This window comes from Talpa europaea, assembly GCF_964194135.1.
Source record: "Talpa europaea genome assembly, chromosome: 16".
In the NCBI taxonomy this organism is placed as follows: domain Eukaryota; kingdom Metazoa; phylum Chordata; class Mammalia; order Eulipotyphla; family Talpidae; genus Talpa; species Talpa europaea.
In genome coordinates, this window is record NC_140084.1 from 38373724 (window position 1) to 38392350 (window position 18627).

Consider the following 18627-nt stretch of genomic DNA (forward strand, 5'->3'; position numbering starts at 1 on the left):
TGGCAGCGTTTCAGGCTTTGCTAGTATGTCCTTCGTGAGGAGGAAATCAAGGACTAGGAATCTCTGCAAGTCCCAGGTTTTACATAACGGCGCCTTGCCGTTCAGTGCTACATAGTTCTTCAGAAACCATGCTTTGAGGCTGTTAATCAAGGCTTCTTGCCTCATCGGTTCACAGACCATACACAGAGAGGGTAGCCTGCCTAGTGCCAGGATCTGCAGGGCCGACGCTCAGCTGCGAAGGGGTAACCAATAAAGATGGAGCCCTGCACAAAGGACCACTTTAGGAAATCTTTAATTGCAAATTCCATTCTGTATATTTGATTTTTGAAAGAAAATTTCTAGAAATGCCTTTTTCCTGAGCAAAAGAATACAAACGATAGCCAAAGAACAGGATTATTTTCAATTCACATTTTAAAAGCCACTGTCATTTAAGCTAAGAATCAGAGATGAAGGGTGGGATCTACTGGAGGATGGGGGGCGTCATGACAGAGTGGCTCCCCCAGCAAAGTGTGATTTGGTTTGAGCAGTGGTCAAGGCTGGCTTGTGATTTCTCAGCACCGTCTCTGGCCACCGTAGCGCCAATCAGCAGGCTGCCCATGGTGAAGAGCGGTGGTAAGGCTGGGTCCCCAGTCCTGCTGGGTATTCCTGACTGGCTTTACTTTGGGCCAGAGAAAGGGGTAAAGGCCTTGTCACGTCCTGCCATGCATGCTTCAATTTCTTCCACCGTGCGGGGCACACAGGTCAGAAGCTCCATGCCAGTGTTAGTCACCGCGACGTCTTCCTCGATGCGCACCTGGTCACCAGTGGACACTCGTTAATTTCTGAGCTGGCATCATTAGCTGGATTAGAGCACCAGACCCCCACACTGAGCAGGAGAACCCCTTTCTGAGGCATGGTCAGTCCTCCCCTCCTGATGGAAAGGGCTAGACTCAAGGCCACTGGGCAACTGCCGAGAGGCTGGCTCCTCCCACCCGCTTGTCTCTGCCCCGCATCTTGCCAGTGGCTGGGAGCCATGGAGTGGGCAGGGCTTTTATAGAACCTATGTCTCTTCTCAAGGGGCCAGGCGCTTGTCTGGTGACAGGCCAGGCCCTCCCCAGATGTGGAAGTAAAGACTGCCCTTCCCACTAAGGCCCCTGCCCTGGGACAAAGAGGTGGGGGTGACACACAGCAGCGGTGGGGCTGGGGGGCTTGTTCTGGGAGTAAGGGCGTGGCCTCACGGGCACTTACCCCACCGAAACCTCGGAAGCGCTGCAGAACGTCACGGTTAAAGAAGCAGGCGCGGGCCGGGTCGGCCAGGGCCTCGTCCAGGAGGTGGTCGATGAAATAAATGCCCGGCTCCACGGTGAGTACCATGCCTGCCTCCAGATGCCGGGCAGTGCGCAGGCTCCTCAGACCCGGCTCATCAATGCGCTCCACACCCTGGGAAGGGAAAGGTGAGGAGGACCTGTTGGTGACTCAGGGAGGTGCCAGCTCCAGCCCAGGGCTGCACTCACAGCAGGAGAGAAATGGGCATGAAGGAAGGCACCAGCGAGGCCTCTTCCCCAGAGGGTTCCACATACAAGGGCTGCCTCCAGCCCCCTGGGGTCTCACTGGAGCTGCAGGGGCAACTTCATGACCATGGGAGTTTCCAGTTGAGTCTCATCCTGCTCACCTTGTGCCACAAGCAGTTTCAATAAGACCCTCTATGCTGTACCCCCCCCACCACCCCAGGTTTTGAGTAATCCTGCCCCTTATTACCCTCACCCCCAGAACTGCCTACAGGAGTCCTGTGGATCTCCATGTGCACACACCAAGGCACCTGATGCTGGCCGGGTGTCTGGGCACCCTCACCTCGGCCTGCTAAGGGAGAGGTAGAAGCCAAACCTGTAAAGCCAAAAAAGCTCTTAAGGAGGCTGTGAGGCCTCCCAGGGCTGTTTCTTTTCTTCCAGGCAGCTCAAGTGGAAACCGGGCCAAAGTGCTAGGCCCCACTCCCCCAGGCCAAGTCCCTGGTTTTCCGTGTGGCTTTCCAGGAGGAGGGACAGGTGCTGTCATCAGGATGGGCATGCCAGCACCAGCTCCAGCTTATGTATGCACAGATGCACGCGTACCCCGTGTGCACAGCCAGTTCCACGAAGTTCTCAGCCCTCCAGCTGAGCCCTGGGGAACGGCGCCCAGTCCTGCAGGCGTGAGTGCCAGTGGCAGCTGCTCCTGGCAGCAGCCATTTGTACCCTTCCCCCAGTGCACACCCAACCTGGGCCTGTCTACTCACAAGCCATCGCCTGCAGGGCTGGCTGGCTTCAAGGGCAGGTAGTGGGGGGTGCAGGGCACCTGCAGAAGCATCCTGCTTTCCCCAGTCCCAGAAGCACCCTCCTGCCCACAGCCAACGCCTGTGATTGAGCTCTCTGGTCAGGCTCTGATCTGGCTCTGCCCGGCCGGGCCCTCCTCACGGCTGTCCTGGAAGCCCAGCTGCTGGGGATGGAGCTGTCATTTCTGACTGTTTGGGGGCCAAGAACATCAGACTTCAATTAGTGGTTCATGTAAGGTAACCAGAACCAGGCTGGCTCAGCCCCAAGGCTGGCACAGCAGGGAAGGCTGTGACCAGGGTTCTCTGAGGGTGGGGACATGGGACACACATAGAAACTGGTGTGTACAACCACCCAGCCTGGTGTGAGCCAGGCAGGGATGGAGATGGGGGGACACCAACACAATGACCCTTGCTAGGTCATGCTTGGGGCAGAGATGCCTGGCTGGTGTCCATGGACGTTTTTGTCTGGGAAAGTGGGGGACGCAGAGGGCGGAGTGCGGAATGACGGTGCCCACACTCAGGTGAGAGGTGCTTGTGGGGCAGGACAGAGGCCTGTCTCCTGCACAGAAGCTGCTTGTCTGAGCTAGGAGTCCTGCACCTGCCCCTTGGTACCCCCTCCCTCTTGGTGACCTTCACGCTACCCCCTGATTGCTGGTTTCCTCTCCACTCCAAAGCTGTCAAGGCCAGTGCCTAGTGGAAGCAGAGGCCTGACAAGGCCACGCATCCCTCTGGCCTTCCTCAGTCACTATGGGTCCCTGCCGAGCTGTTCCCTGGGGGTGCACAGGGGAGGGGCAGAGACAGGCAGCCCCCCAAAAATTTCAGCACCATCACTCAAATTGGGGGTCAGGGGAAAATGGAGGGTATCACAGGGGGCAGAGAGGATATGTCTGTCCTAGCTCACTGGCCATTACCCTTCACAGCATGAGCTTTCAGGAGCCTGCCTGGGTGGGGGTGGGGGTGGGCAGTCATGAAGAAAGGCCAGCGCAGGGCTGGGAGAAGGATGGGGGCCCCCGACCCCGAGTGGACAGCAGATTCCATGAAGCTGGGGAGGGGCTGGGGTCAAAGTCCTCAGTCTCTCTGGCCCAGGAACTTAGGCCTTGTTGGGGTAGGGGGCGCAGTTAACACCCGCCTCTATCTGGGCAGAGGACTGGTGGGGCCTCAACTTTTATTGGGCTCAGCACAGAGGAAACTCAGGCCTGAAATAAAAACAAATGAGTTTTATAGGAAAAGCCATATTTTTTCCACAATTTGAACTGTCAGAAGAATAGACTCTGTGAGCACAAAGGGCTGCTTACTGGAAAAGATGAAAACAGTTCGCTGCCAATTTTCTCTGGTGGAAAAAAAGTGCTTTGGCGACTAATGAATAATGAACCTCAGTTAACAATGTCTGGAAGGCCTTGCTCTTGGCTCCCTGCACACAATGTGATGGATAGAAATTAGGAAATTAAAACTGATTTTGTTTCTCCAAATTTAACTGTTTACACTTGAGGAAAAAATAATTGAATAATAATGCTCCTCTTGAGCAATTTTTTCCCCCAAAAAATCATTCTTAGTGCTTTCAAAATACCCTGCAGCCAACAGGCCAAGCCTAGTCTTGGCTAACTGGCTGGTGGGCCCCAGGGCGTGCACTGATTGCACAATCAGCCCCCTGCAAGTGGGCAGCGGGCCAGGCGGCAGGGCCGGGCTCACCCCCACCCACCGGGCCCAGAGAGGCTGCAGCCACCTGCCTGGCAGGGCCTCCCAAGGCCGCCAGCACCCACTGGGTGGTCCTTTCAAGGATCCGCCTATAAGGGGTGGGGAGCCTAGTCTGAAGACACCCACACAAACCTCCCTCCCCTGCCAAGGATGCTTAGAGTGCCTGGAGGTGGAGCCACAGGGTGGGCTGGCTAGGGCTTGGGGGCGAGGGTTGGGGGAGAGGGTCTGTAGCCAGGCTTGTGAGGGGTGCTGGGCGCCCAGAGGGGACCAGGTGAACCATCAGCTGGTGGAACCCCATCACCTCAGTCTGAATGCAGTCAGGTATGAGGGTACAGTGCCAACCCCATCACTGAGGCTGAGCCCCCAGTGTCTTGTGGGGACCCCATGCATCACACACTAACCATCCACCTCCAGGCAGGCACGACAGCCCAGCCAGCACATAGCCCAGAGCACAGCAAGCCTGTTCCTGTGGGGTGACCACCAGAAACACCCTGCTTGTCGTGGGGCCTTGCTGGGCCCTTGGGTAGGGCAGGGAGGGGCAGCAGCCTGGGCTAGGACCAGCCAATGGATGAAGGGGGTTGGGGGGAAGTGGGCTTGCTGGGACTCTCTCCTCATCTGGCCTGCCCACTAACCGCCCCCCGGAGTTCCAACCCCCCCACTTGGCTGGGGACAGGCCACTGGGCTGAAGTGTCCACACGCACCTCGGGATAGCCGCCCACATCGTGCACGTCAATGCCCAGGAAGTGGCCAAGCCCGTGAGGCATGAACACGGCCCCCAGGTGGGCCTGGACCATGGCGTCCACACTGCCAGTCAGAACGCCGATGCGGGTCAGCTCCTCCAGATGGACACGATCAGCCAGGCGGTGCATGTCGGGCCACCAGACACCTGTGGTTCAGAGAGAGGCTGTGGTGAGCCATGGGGGCTAGGCTGGGGGACACAAGAAGCCATCACTCTGGCTGAGGGGGGAGGGCCGAGGTGAGGGGCAAGGGTAATGAGGCCGGGGTAGCCCCCCATGCATGGCTCTGCAGCCATAGTTCTGGCCTTCAAGACCCTCCCGTCACTCCACTGTGCCCGTAGGGGCAGGCTCCTGTACCCCCAAGGCCAGGAGCATGAAAACTCCCCCTCTCTATTGGGTCCTGGCTCATGCTGTGCTCACCCTGGCCAGTGTGGGCTTTTGGGGCCAGGGGAGCCCAGCAAGATCCCTGGGTACAGGAGGATAAAATCCTGTGTCCCCAACAGCAGATGTGGGGCAGCCTCACTGAGTCCTGGGATCAGGGCCAAATGTTGCCTCAAGCTGTGGGGCCAGGGGAAAGCCTAGGGCTCGGGTGGGGGCAATCCTCAAATGGGGCTGAGTCACCCCTGGAGCTGCTGTGGGGAGCAAAGGTTTCTGGGGTGAAGTTGCAGCTGGCACAGCCTCAGTTCACTGACAGGGGTCTGTCATGGCCCAGACTGCTAATCAAACTCATCTTTCCACCATGTTTCTGGGGCAAAGGTCACTATGGAGAGCCTCCCTAGGCCGAGTTTCGGGGTGTGCAGGCTCTGTGGGGCTTGGGTTCAGCCCTGCCCACGCTCTGGGGGACTACAGCACAGGGATCCATGGAGCTGCCCTCCAAAAGCCTTGGCCTTCACCACAGGTACCCACCATGTCTGCCGGATTCTATGGACTCCCACTTTCACCCTTTACCCTCAGGGAGCTCCACCTCACCTGGGTGCTCAGCCTAAGCACCAGACAAGGACTGAGAACATGGACGCTCCCGGCCCCACCCTGAGGGATGAGCTTGGGAGCAGGCTGCATGCTGAGGCCAGTGGCCTAAGACACACGTGGACAGGATGAGGCCCCCATCCCTACGCAGTGCTCCCTCCAACCAGGGATGGCCAGTCCAGTCCCTGCGCTCGCTGCACATGGCAGGCAGCCCCCATTCTCAAGGGCCTCAAGCCCTGCCCTTATCTCCGGTGCCCCTGACAAGACAGGCCTCATTTGCCCCTGCACTGCCAGGGCTGGGCGACATGGTCTGGTCTGGGCTCAGGGATGCCAGAGGACAAGATGATGGGGTGAGGAGAGGTAACAGCTCCTGGATGCAGCTATTACCTGTCAGACACTCATTCTCCAGGTGGGGGCCCCTTACTTGCTAGAGACAGTTAGGGTCTTAGGCTTGAAGCCCAGACCTGATCTCACCTCCTATACCCCCAAGATCTAGGCTTTAAGCAGGGGACTGGGGCTGCACCCTGACAAGATCACAGCACAGTGCCCAGTCCACGCCCACAGTGCAGGGAGGGCACCCACTCTTGTCCCCAGAGACAGATGGACAGACGGCCTCCTTGGAATCCCACCCTGCTCACCTGCACTGCAGTGAGGCACTGATGGGGAGGCCACGGGGTGGGGTCCCAGGGTTTGGAGTGTGGCTATGACCACTACTGACGTGTGGGTAGAGCCCCGTTCACACCCCGAAAAGCTTTCTCTCCTATATGGCATTCTGAAATGGAGACCCGGGTGCTGGAGCCCAGCACGCCGCTCACCTTCAGCAAGACCAGGCTGACAGCAAGACCCTACGCTTCACTGCTGTAGCTTCAGATGCTGCCTTTGCCCATCGGCTGCAAAGCCGGCCCTAGCAAGCTAGCTCCAACCACTGCTCTCCTCGGAGACACACCCACCCACCTTGCCCTGCCCGGGCCAGGCCACCTGTTCCAGAAGCTCACCGAGGTCTTTCTGTATCAGACACTTTGCAGACCTGGCCTGGCCTATAAATCTTTATCCATGGGATCTTATCTCAGCATAAAACTCAGGCTTCCCTGGAGGGACCCACCCCGATAATTCTCCCCATCATCCCCACTATTTCTCTCCTAGCACCTCTCACCTGTACAGCCCCTGGATAGCTTGACTATTGGTGTCTTGTGTCTCCCACCAGAAGAGTGATGTCCCCCCAACCCCTCAGCACTGGGGGCCTGGCTGACAGTGCTGGTCCTGGCGGAAGCACAAGTTGCCTTTTCATTGGGTCTGCCCCACACCCAGGCTCCGGGCCTGAAAGAGCCCCTCCCACCCACCCCCCACAAGTCCTGGCTGCTGGGGCTGAGGGAGGGCCTCCTGGGTAGTGACTGATGCCCCAACCCCAGTTCAACTCCATCTCTCTTGGACAGGGGCCTTTTCTGGGCGCCAAAGGGGAGCCCCAGGAAGCGCAGCCTGACTTCAGGCCTGGCTAACTTCCACAGTGGGGATGCGGTCTCGGCGGCCTCGGCAGAGGGTGGGAATCAGGTATAAATCATGCTCTGTGCTGGCAGCTCGGCTCCTCTCCTGTCCTCGTGGCCCCTCGTGGGGGCCGGACGTGCGGGCCCAGGCGGTCCCCACGGCGCCTCTAGTCTTGCTCGCCTGCACACCCTCGGGGAAGGCCTTGCACACAGCTCTCTTGGCTAGGAGGGGGAGTTTCTGCCTGTGTGTGGTTAGCGTTGTGACAGTGATTAAACCTCCAGCAACTTGGCCTCAGCGTCTGGCCCGGATGGTGGTTACGACACCCATGGCTGGGCAGGGGCCCCTGAAGTGTGTGAAGGTTACTGTCCTTCGGCTAGGCTGGTGGGGTGGGCACAACCTGGGCCTCCCGGCCCACTGAGGCCCAGTCCACAGTGGGCAAGACTTTGCCCTGACTCACAGCTGCTCCCTCCCTCTCTTAGTCTGCAGGCCCCTTGGATCCCAGAGAGCCCAGCCTAAAGGTATTAGCAGACCCCCAAACCTGTTCAGCCCCCGGAGGCTGCACTGGGGACCATGCAGCAGAGACTAGGTGTCATCTGCCCTTCCCTTTCCCCTACCCTCAATAAGCACTGAATCGTGTCTCGCTTTCCCTGAAACATCTCTGAATCTGGGCCCTTTGTGGGCCTCTACTGGACCCCCACCCAGTCTCCCTGTCCAAACCCTTATAATGCCACCCATCCCCACTATGTCCTGTAGAAGGCCCAGACACATCTCTAGAAAGTGGGTCAGTAGAGGTTGTTCCCACCCTGAAGACAGAGCCTCCAGTTCCTCAGCCGGGCCTCCCTCTCCAGCCTTGTCCCTCGCCCACAGGCAGAGTGCCACGTCAATGGTTCTAAGTGTTGGCACTCCCTCTGCCTTCCACCTGCTGTTCCCTTAGCTGGCACCTTACCTTCCCACTCACTGCTATTCTTCCTGTGAGCCTGTGTTGAGGCTTCCTCCAGGAAGCCCTTCCTGACTGCCCCTTCCTTGTGCTTCCTGAGCACAGCACATGGACTCATAACTGGATCTCTGCTTGAGTCCTGAAAGGGTGGGGTGTGCCCTGCTCTGCACCTGGCAAACATGGCCTGTGTGGGAACCCCAATCTCCCATATGCCTTTCTTGTAGCCACTGCTGTGGCCTTTTGGGCCTGGGATTTGGGTGTGCCCTGCCCCTCCTTCATGTACAGACTCCAGGGTGGGTAGGGGAACCTCTGGGTTTGTGTTCTACCATCTGCCTCATGAAACAGGACTCAGGAAACAGAGCCCTGGTGCCCAGAGCAGCCCCAGGTCTCTGGCAGTCTGTGCCTACCTGGTCCCCTCAGGCCACACCTTCCCCCAATGGGCCAGGAGCCAGGTTGGGCCTGTGGCTCAGGCTGACTCTCGGAGACTTAAAAGCATCCATCACAGCCTTGAGGCTCCTGCCCAGGGCGTGACAGCCCTGGAGCCCTGAGTGGAGGGGGGAAGCAGCAGAGGGCCCTAAGAGCTGCATCCTCACAGCCACTTCCAGACAAAGAGCTTACTTCACTCAAAGACAATGGCCCTCGGGAGACCCATGAGGTGATGTGTGCGCCAGGCCCTGGGGGTGCGGGAGGGAAGACTCAGGGCAGGCCCTTGGATAGCAGGTCTCTGCTGGTCTGCACCACCCCCACCCTCACCCCGCTAGGGAGTGAAGGAGGCACTCCTGGTCCTACAGCCTGCTGGAGGGTCTTTCAGGCCAGAGGAGTAACCTAGGGCCCTCATCCAAGACAGCCTCCCCATCCTGGCTCCAGCCAGAGGATGCCTGTGGCTGAGCGATGAGCAGCTCCCGCACCTCTGCCTGCCAGGCCCTGTGTTCTGTGCCATCTCTAAGGAGAGGTCTGAGGGGAGTCAGGGGGAAGCAAAGCCAGCAAAGGCACCGCGACCACACTCCAGAGCAGACGCGTGGCACCCGCACATTCTTCCCAGGCCCCAGCGGCTCTGAGTGTCCTCTTCTGCCGTCAGGACCACTATGGGGCGGTGGCATTTCCCACCACCTACAGCCTCCCCTGACTTAGTATTGCCACCGCCCCCACATGGCCAGGACTCCCGCTGACACCACGGACTGGGGGGGAGGGGGAGAGGAGCAGCACACACTGCCTCATGGGCTGTGCGGAGATACAAGGAGCAGGGTATGTTGCCTGTACCACCAATGTGGGGGTCCCTGTGGGGCAGGAGCTCAGGAACGTGGGGGCCCACTGCCCTAGATGTGGGGGGAGGCCAGGATGGGCAGGTGAGATGTGTTGGGTGCTGGGAAGTGGGAGACAAGGCTGTGTGCTTACAGCTGACCTCGGTGCCCCAGGATGGCTGTGGGAGGTCCGTGGGACCTTGTGCTGCCGCAGGCCGCCCGCAGCTATGGCCGCCTCAGACTCCCAGCATTGGGCCGCCCCACCAGGCCCACCAGGCCCCTTCCCGCAGCACCTCTTGCCATCAAGAGGGCAAGGGACCCATGGACACAGGCTGCTCTGCACGGGTGGGTCACCCGCCATGGAGAACTTTGGCTGCATACAGCCAGCAGCCCCACACAGCCAGTACAGGCCCTCCTGCAGGCTGGCACTCCCCCAGGTGCTGCCTGGCCTGCCGCTGCCACCTTAGGTGGCCTCTCTGAGAAAGCCCAGCCCCCGTTTCCTGCTAGGTCACTGAGGGACCTTCCTTCTCTGACCCCAGGCCTGGGGGCCAAGGCCTGCCTTCCTCAGCGGGGGCCGTAACCCACCTTATGTATATGCACTGCTCTCCTCTAGCCATCTGCTGTGACCCCGTCTTTATTTACTCTTGCCTGGAAGGTCGCAGGAAGCAGCCATGTAGTCTCAGTGGGTGTTTGTCTTGGCCCAGGAGCCGAACCCACAAACCAGGGGCATTTCCGCTAGGACGGGGCAGGGGGCTGACCTGGCCACGGCCTCCTCGCTGCTATGGGAGGCGACCTGCCCCCATCTGAGCTCCTGCACGGATGGAGTCAGGCTGTCACAATCTTGCAGTATGTGTGTTGGGGGCTGGGGAGCCTGGTGGGGGCTCATCCCCCCACTGGGGAACCCTGAGGCCCTAGTGCAGGCCTGATCTGTGCCCTGCTGTGTGCTGGGGGAGGATGATCTCATGGATGCAGAGACCAGCTTAGCTGCGCCCAACCTGGCTGCTCCATGGTTACCCCAGGACGGGCCTGAGGCCTTGTGTCAGCCCCTAGAGTGGGCTGACAGGCGCCCTGTGGGACCAGGCTGACCAGGTGGGCACCAGGTGACAGAGAACAGCATCAGGTCTTTCTCAGTGTGACAATGGGCCCTAGAGACTTGCTTGGGGACCTGGCTACTTTCTGGGGCAGAACTGGGGTTGCTGGATTGGCCAATTGAGCTGGCCAGGACACCAGCTGTGGTGCCACCCAGATCCTGCCCAGTACCCAGCAGGCTTTCCTGGGTGAGTGGGGGTGCCAGACCTTGACTTCTCAATACTGGGTGAGGATAAGCAAGTGTGGGAGCTTGCCAGGCCCCTCCAGGACCTCTGAATCCACAAGCAGCCCTTGGGTGGGTAAGGATAGGATGCCACCAAAGGAAAGGTGACACTGCTTCACCTACATGGTTGCTCCACCCACATGGTGAGGCTGCGGGGGCCCAGAGAGCTAAGTGCGGGTGGGCAGAGAGCCCTCCTGGTGCCCACCACATCCCTGCCCCCACCCCCCACCACTGCCATAGCTGATCACTGCGTGGGAAACACTTATCATTTGAATGCCCAACATTCTTCAGAGCAAATCTTCTCTTTCTGGTGTTACAGGAAGGTAAGGCGTATGGGGAGGAGACGTTCCCGGGGAGATGGCTTCCTGAGGGCCACGTTTTACAGGTAATAGATGAATGTCTTTCAGCTTCAAAGTCAGAAGACCTTGAAAGGCTGGTCGTGAGCACCTTCCCTATGCCCCCTCCCTTCTGTCAGTCCGTCTGTCTCCTCCATGAATTTATAAGCACAAGTGAATCCACATCCTCGCAGGCCCCCTTTTACAATAACAGGAGCCCTGGCCACCCTGACCTGCCCTTTTTCTATCTCCACTGGCCAGTCCTGGCAGTTGCCCATGTTCGTACACGAGGAGGTTCTGGCTTCCAGACTATCAGCATGAGAGGCTGCTGCTTCTTACCCTGGGACGTCCAGTCACCATGTCACCCCGTCAGTTTTCCTTCCTGATCTTCCTTTCAGGGCACATCTGTGTTCCCTCATGTGATTACTGAACTATGTTCCCACTGGACAAGTGAGGGGGGAGGTTGGGCCTGGCATTGCCAGAGCACCTCCAAGCCTCGTTGGTTGGTGGGGGCTCTCCAGGGCTAGACAGGGACCATGGGGGGCCCTGACTGGCTGCCTCTGAAAATGACAGTAGCTGAGGACCCTCCCAAACAGCACGTCGCTGGGTGATCACTGCTGCAACGTGTCCCAACGACTGGTGGTGGGACCAGGGGGGCTGCAGAACCATTGGGTTTTGGGTCTGCAAGAGACCATGTCCCAGGGCTTTCTAATTCTCGGGCACAGGATCTTCCTTTCTTTTTTTAAATGAAGCGATACCAATCTCACCACCATGCTCCCCCTAAATTCAGTATGAATTGAGTTCAGCCTTTAAGGTTGTCCTGGCTGGATACCCAAGGGCCCCACGGCCTCCACTCACCATACCTGGAACATTGGGGAGACACAGCTCTGAACAAGAGGCTGTTCCCATGCCCAACCAGATGTGTGTCCACAGCTGGCCAAGCCCCCACAGAGGAGACTTGTGGAACAGGGCAAGAGGACGTGCAGGTAGAGGCCAAATGGTATATGGGGTGACCTGGGCTGAGCTCCCCAACTCCCAGCTGTGTCCCTGCTCGGAGGTCAGGGGTGACCTTTCCGAGGAGTGGCCCTGGGGAGTGGATACCATCAGGAGTCTTATTGGCTGAGCCCACGAGGGGAGTAGATTTGCGAGGCAGAGGCCACCCTGCACCCCCTGCTGCCCTTCCCGAGGCCCCCTCACCTGGCTTCATGGCACTCATTACGGCGCGGCAGCTCCGCAGCACTGCCTCGTAGATGGCCTTCTGGTCAGCGGTGAACTTGCCGTTGGCAGGAAAGGAGCACGTGATGTCTGAGGAGAAGCAGTAATACTCTCCACCCATGTCAAACAGGCTGCAGAAAGAGGAGGGCATGGAGCAGGCAGGTCTTTGGGGGCAACCCACACTTCTCTTCCGCTGATGCCCAAGCTTTGTGGCCATGTGCCCAGTACAGCAGGAGTTTGGTGCCTCTTCTCATGATGCACAAGCAGCAAAGGAACTGTGCAGAGACCTCTGACCTCACAGCAGGGAAAGTGGGGAGCGTGAGGCTGACCCTGACTCTGAGCCCCCTGCCTGCATGGCCTTCACCGACCCAGCCAGCCAGACCTCTGAATGGCTTCAGGAACTCACATGGACAACCAGGGAGGGGGAGAGATGTCCCAGGCCCCCTGCCTCCATATGAGCACTTGACAGACCCTCCCGGGCCTGCCCTGTACCCAGCATCGGGCATGGCTGCAGCCCATGGCAGCTGGACAAAGCCCTTGGGAGGGGCACACCTGCCTGACAGAAGGTGGGCAGAGCCACATCACCTGCCTCTCACAGACTGTGCTCTGGAATCCCTCTGGCCAGAGGAACGTGTCCCTTTCACTACTGTGGAGGGATAGATGTGCTAAGATAGGGCCAGAGGGAAGGGCAGAGAGGACGGGCAGAGGACAGTCCTTATGTCCAGCAGGGCTTTCCTGGGCCAGCCAGACAACACCCCAGCATCCCCCGGTGGCAGCACGGGGCCCAGCAGGCACAGTTGGGGGGAGTGGACAGTGCCAGACAGAAGAGACCAGAACTGGAGGCCGTGAGCCAGCAGGACAGACAGGGCGGGCCCGCTGAGTCAGGAGGATGGGCCCAGCTGAGTCTGCCCTCTGGACACCCCATGATAGGGCCTGAGACAGCGGGGCTGGGAGGGGGTGAGCCTGTTTGCACAGAGCCCGGGGGCCTGGGCCTCAGTCCCTCACGGCAAAGGGCAGGTCTGAATCTGCTGCACGGTGGAATGTGATGCTGGGTCCAGACCTGGTTCCCACTGGGTCGATCACCCATGCCAAGGGGGTACAGATGAAAGGCACTGGGGGCACAGATGACCCCCCCCCCCACGCTGTCCCCCTGGAGCACCTCTGCAGGGGACCCACTAGCTCCCAGCTCCTTGTCAGCATCAGAGTGGAGTCACGACGTTGATGGTAACAGAGCCGGCTGAGGGACGTGGACCCAGTGCCAGGCCTGGCTTCTGGCTGTGCCTTTGGGACCAGGGCACCAGGTGGAGCAGTGGCAGAGGCTGCCCCCTGGGGTGGCTGGAGCCCAGGCCCCTTGGCGCCTGGCTTGTCCTCAGTGTCCCATAGGGGGCAGCGTGCAGCCTCGCCAACCCCAGCAAATATGAGCTGGGCAGAGCCGCACTCCACAAGGGCCTCTCACCCAAATTCTGATGGTAACATAGCCACTCAGGAATGTTCCAGAAGCTGCCCGCCTTTGGGAGCCCTTATCCCGCAGGCAGAGAGGGGGGCCCCCCCGGCCCTACGTGTAGAGCAAGGAACCTGACGGGCAACACTGGCGACTGAAACAGACTTTTTAAAGGGAAAACCTGCAATCCAAAGTCCCCAGCCGGCGCTTTGTAATCTCCTGTCTTTTTCTGATTGCAAAACACCATAAACAGTGTCAACAGTGCAAAAAGCACCAGATAACACCTCAGGTGATCCTTAGGGAGTGGGGAGAGCCCCCACCAGCATGGTGGGGAACATTGGGTTGGGTCAAAGTAGACAAGACAGTTGCTTTTACAGACTGTGGCCTGGCTCCCACACCCACAAGGCCCGGATCAGAGGAGCAGGGGTCACAGATGGCCCCGCCCCATCCTGTCCTCTGGGGGACTCTGCCTGGGGTAGGCCAATGAGTGACGGGGGGACTCTGCCTGGTGTGGGGGACGAGGCCAAGGAGACAGAGAGGGCGCTGAGCAGACATGCTCGGGCCTCTGCTCCCGATACACAGGCTGCTTGGGCCACCAGCTGCTTGCAGGGTCACTCCTGGCCAGGGCACACTCCCCCAGCGCTGGCCAGGAGGGTGGGGCACATCTCGCCCTAAACTGCAGGGAAACAGGCTCTGACAGGGGCCCAGCAGAGCCCCAAGTGGGGGTCGGTGTCTCAGGGGTCAGCATGCAGGCAGACATGGAGCGGAAGCACGTGGGGCCCTGGCCCAGTTTCACCCGGGAGCAGAGTGTTCTCATTTGGGCTCCTCAGAGGCAACAAAGGAACATGGTTTGTGGTTTGTTGATTCAGAACATCCAGGAATGGCCTGAGCAGACGGGACAGGGCCGGGAGCATGGGGGACACAGATTTCTGGGGGCCGCCACATCAGAGGGCGACCTTCAGCAGCACCCCAGGCAAAGTTCTATGGGACTGTGCTGATCTCAAAGGAAAACAGAAATTGCACTATTTGAGACACCAGGAAGCCCGCAAGAGCACATAACCGCTGGAGACATCTCGAGCGGGGAAGGGGGTGGGCATGGCTTCCCCGGGGCACATGGGGCTGTTGACCAAGTTCTCCAAACTCTCAAGAGAAGGGCAAGAGCGCAAGGTGGCGGGAGCTTGCAGCCTGGCGTTATAGCATTCAGCTTCTAGAAAACTTCAGCTGTATTTTTTTTAAAAATCATCCACTTTCTGGAGAAGGAAGTGTACACCCAGCCGGCCAGCTCCATCCTGCCCAGCGCGCTCGGGCACGGGGCTAGAGTCTATTTTCGTTGTTCTCAGTTCCCTATCTTTTTCTGCATTTTTTTTTAAACCCCCTCGAGTTCCTACAAGCATAAATTATTGAGATTCAAGTCATTCTGGAATCCAGGGACGAAAGCCCTGGATTTTATAAACCATCTCCCTCCAATTCCTCCGTGTCCACTTCATCTGTCCTCCGAACGCAACCCAACAAGGGAGAAATTCAGTCACACTCTGGCTCCCTCCTCCCCCGCTGCCTGGGGACACCCACCAGGGACCGACCATCTTTGGCCGAGTGAATGTGTATGATGATCTAAGACATCTGGGAAGACATTACACATCTCCCGGCAACATGCTGGCGTCCCCCACATGTGCTCATCTGGTTCTATTTCTGGCCGGGCCGAGAGGATCTGTCCTCCACTGGCTCCTCCCGGGCAGCTCCAGGCCTGGGCTACCTGCCATGGCTGGCCCACCCAGACCCTCTCCAGGCCCCCTTCGGCTCTCGTGGCCCCATGGCAGGGACCAGCCAGTCCATAACCGAAGGCCTACATGAGGTTCTAGCCCAGGAGAGGAGGCTTGCAAACGGTTTGGGGAAACAGCGCAGTGTTTACACAAGGTCCTCTCTGCACCCAGCTTGTGGCTCATGTTAGTCTCCGAGCATGTGGTCCAGCTCTCGGCAACTCTCACCCCAGGCCGCTGGAACACAACCACACAGGCCTGGTCACCACAGCAGAACCACCCTGTCAGCCTCCCTGGCCAGGCACGGGGATTCCTGAGCAGCAGGAAACTTGCTTCCCTTCAGACCTCAGCGTAAGACAGAAGGGAAGGCGTCCAGTCACTTTCCTGTTTGTGGGCCACTGTGGGCAGCCCCTTCAGACAAGTCACATAGCTGGCCGCCTGCTCCCTGCCGGGCCTCTCCAGGACGTGCCCAGCCCCACGAGTTACGAGCGGCGCAAAGGCATTGCTTGGTGCCTTGAGAGCTGACCCACCAAGTGGACCCTTCCTGGCTTGCCTGTTCCCCAGCCCAGCCATGGGACAGCTGCTCCCGAGGGGCCTGGGCAGACAGGACAGTCACCCAAACAACTGGCGGTGCCCATGGGGACAGGAGCAGGTAGCGTGCAGGGCCTCTTGCGTGGGTCTTGGAAGAACTCTGGTTACCACTCTAGGGATGACATGAGGAGCAGCAAAGCACTGGTGGGGCCATGTCCCCAGGGAGGGTGCGACTGGTGGGTGGGACCCAGCACTGCTGTGCTGACCACCCGGGCACTGCCCCACAGGGCGCAGGCCGGGCAGCAGGCAGCGCACCATGGGGACGGGGGAGTAAGTCGGTGTCCCGCCTGCACACAAGCCTCATTTCACTTTTGTGGTGAGCAGTGTTCCATGATGGACGGGAGCACCCAGGTCGTCTGGGCCGGGGCTTTCAAACTGTGGCTTGTAAAGTCACAGGCACTGGCCGAGTGGGGTGCGGGTGAGAAGCACAAACCCACTAAACAGAACCAACAGAAAACATGTGGTCAGGGTTATAATCTGGGTGTATCTGCATGCATGGTTCTGGGCGGGATGTAAAGGGTGCTTCTAACCAGACAGAACACTGAAGGCCAAGGCCACTAGTCTGGACAGATGGCTGACTGGGCCCAGTGCCCTCCAAAGAGCTCTGGGCATGTCTTTAAGACCCTTGAGGCCTCACAATAGGTGTCAGTGAAGGGTCCCGCTGAGGAAACAGTGAGGGCTTGGGGGGCTGGGTATTCTTGGCTGGGCCTGGGGGGTGACACTCATAATCTAAAGCCTAGCAAGGCACCAGGAAAAGTGGGGTTGGAGGCCTTCTCACTTCAGGCCCTCTGCTAGTGGGGAAAGCGCCCCAAGGCTGTCAGCAGAGACATGGGCAGACACCAGGAAGACATCACACACAGCTGTAGGGCCAGGAGATATCAAGAGGACTGCTGGGGTCCTGGTGAGCCAGGGCAGGGTAGGGGTGGGGGCCACAGCCTGCACAGCTGATGTCTGTGATATGGGGGCAAGAAGAGGTACTTCTCAAACAGGTTCAATGAACACCTAGTCTACAACCAACCTGTGGAATTAACAGGAATCCAGCTAGCGAGAAGGGCAGGAAGGAGCGACTGGTAAAGGTGCTGGGGGCTGGAGAAGGGAGGCAGGTGTGGAGTGAGCCTGTCGGGCCATGGTCTCCTCATCTGCGGGCAGAAGGACAGGTGTGTGCACAAGGACCTGACACCCCTGGGCCCCAGACATCACAGGGACAGTGGGAGCAGGAGTGGGAGCAGGAGCAGGCACCCTCTACCCACCAGCAACAGCTCAGTTTTCAGGACTTTCCGGGGGTGGGGGGGAGACCAGGAGCCCTCTTTCTTTGGGCAAAAGGTTGGGGTTTGGTGAACTTGAGTTGTGTCCCCACCTTGCCAACAGGTCAAGGGGTGGGGGCTCAGGCTGACCATTATGGGAGCCCTAGCTCTTTGCAGGGAAGGAAAGGGGAGAAGACACTTACTGGATGCTGAGTGTGGGGCTGGAACAGTCCTCTTCCCCCCAACTGGGGTTGGCCAGCCCCCACCAGGGCCCCAGGGCAGCACAGAGGACCTCCTCCAGGCTTGAGGCTGGGCTCCCAGGTCCTGAGTCAACGCTGCCCTCTCCTGGCCAGTGCTGGGAGGTCCTGCTCGCCTCTCACAGCCACATCCTGCCTGCTGCAGGGCAACCCAGGCCTGGGCATCCTTGGATAAGTGCTCTAGAAAGTTCTGAGAGGGGCCACAGCCCACCCTGTCCCAGGAACAACTTCCTTTCTACCTGATCAGATGGTGGGATGGGGGTAGTGGATGTGAAGGGGTGTCCCGGCTGTTTTCAAGTCAGAGCCCACTGGAGGCACCCTTGGGGCCCCATCCCCCCTGGCACAGGCATGTTGATGTCCAGGGGAGGCAGGCAGAGTTGAAAGGCCAGGAGTCCAGCCTGAGACTCCCAGTGAGCTTCTCCCTGTGGAATCCAGAACAGACTGTGGCGCCCCCTGGTGGTCTTTTGTTCCTTCACCCACCTTGATTTCCAAAGCCCAGGCTGGCTCTGGGAGGAAGGGTGGAGTGTTGGGGCCCAGAGGATGCGGCTGATGAGGAGCCCCAGCACATCACACCAACCAGTCAGACTGATTTGGAGGGGAGGAGTTTTCTGGGGCTCCACCTGGGAGGGCCTCAAATGATCTCAGCCTCTGCGCTTCGTGTGAGCAAGTAAAGAGCCCCTGTTTTAGAATACCTGACCATTTCTCTCAAAAACAAAAACAAAAAGCAACTAAGCGTTTCCAGGGAAAGTAACTTGGGTATGGGGTTCATGGTGGGCCCCACGGGACACGGTGGCAAAAGGCTCTGAGCCAACAGCAAAGTCCAAGAAGCCCCACCAGAGGCCTCCTCGGGTGTGAACTAGCTGAGTGGGGGGCAGGGGCTGGGAGCCCCCCTGCTGGCCCTGGTGCAGCCCCTACTGCTCAGGGCCACCCCATGCCAGCCTCCGTGCCTGGTGCTTGCACTAGTCATCACTGGCTCCTCCCTGAACAGGAGGCTGACAGAGAAACTGAGGCTGAGTCGGGGGAGGCGGGGTAGGAAATTCATGCTCATTCCATGCAGCCAGGCCTCTTTCCAACTCCTGGTCTGCGGTGGGGGCCATGTCTGGACTGGGGGTTTAGGGAAAGAAAGGGCTGGT

At 59.2% G+C, this 18627-nt stretch overlaps 1 protein-coding gene across 1 annotated transcript in view; it reads right to left on the reverse strand.

Moving 5' to 3' along the window:
* Positions 1 to 655: 655 nt before the first annotated feature.
* Positions 656 to 18627, reverse strand: part of PEPD (peptidase D) — a gene marked incomplete at both ends in the record, with an annotated part of 93027 nt that continues 75055 nt past the window's right edge. Inside the window, 4 exons of the mRNA XM_084256873.1 lie at positions 656 to 793; positions 1228 to 1419; positions 4681 to 4865; positions 12187 to 12335. Coding sequence (XP_084112999.1) covers positions 656 to 793; positions 1228 to 1419; positions 4681 to 4865; positions 12187 to 12335 — 664 coding nt within the window. The remainder of the gene's footprint in view (positions 794 to 1227; positions 1420 to 4680; positions 4866 to 12186; positions 12336 to 18627) is intronic.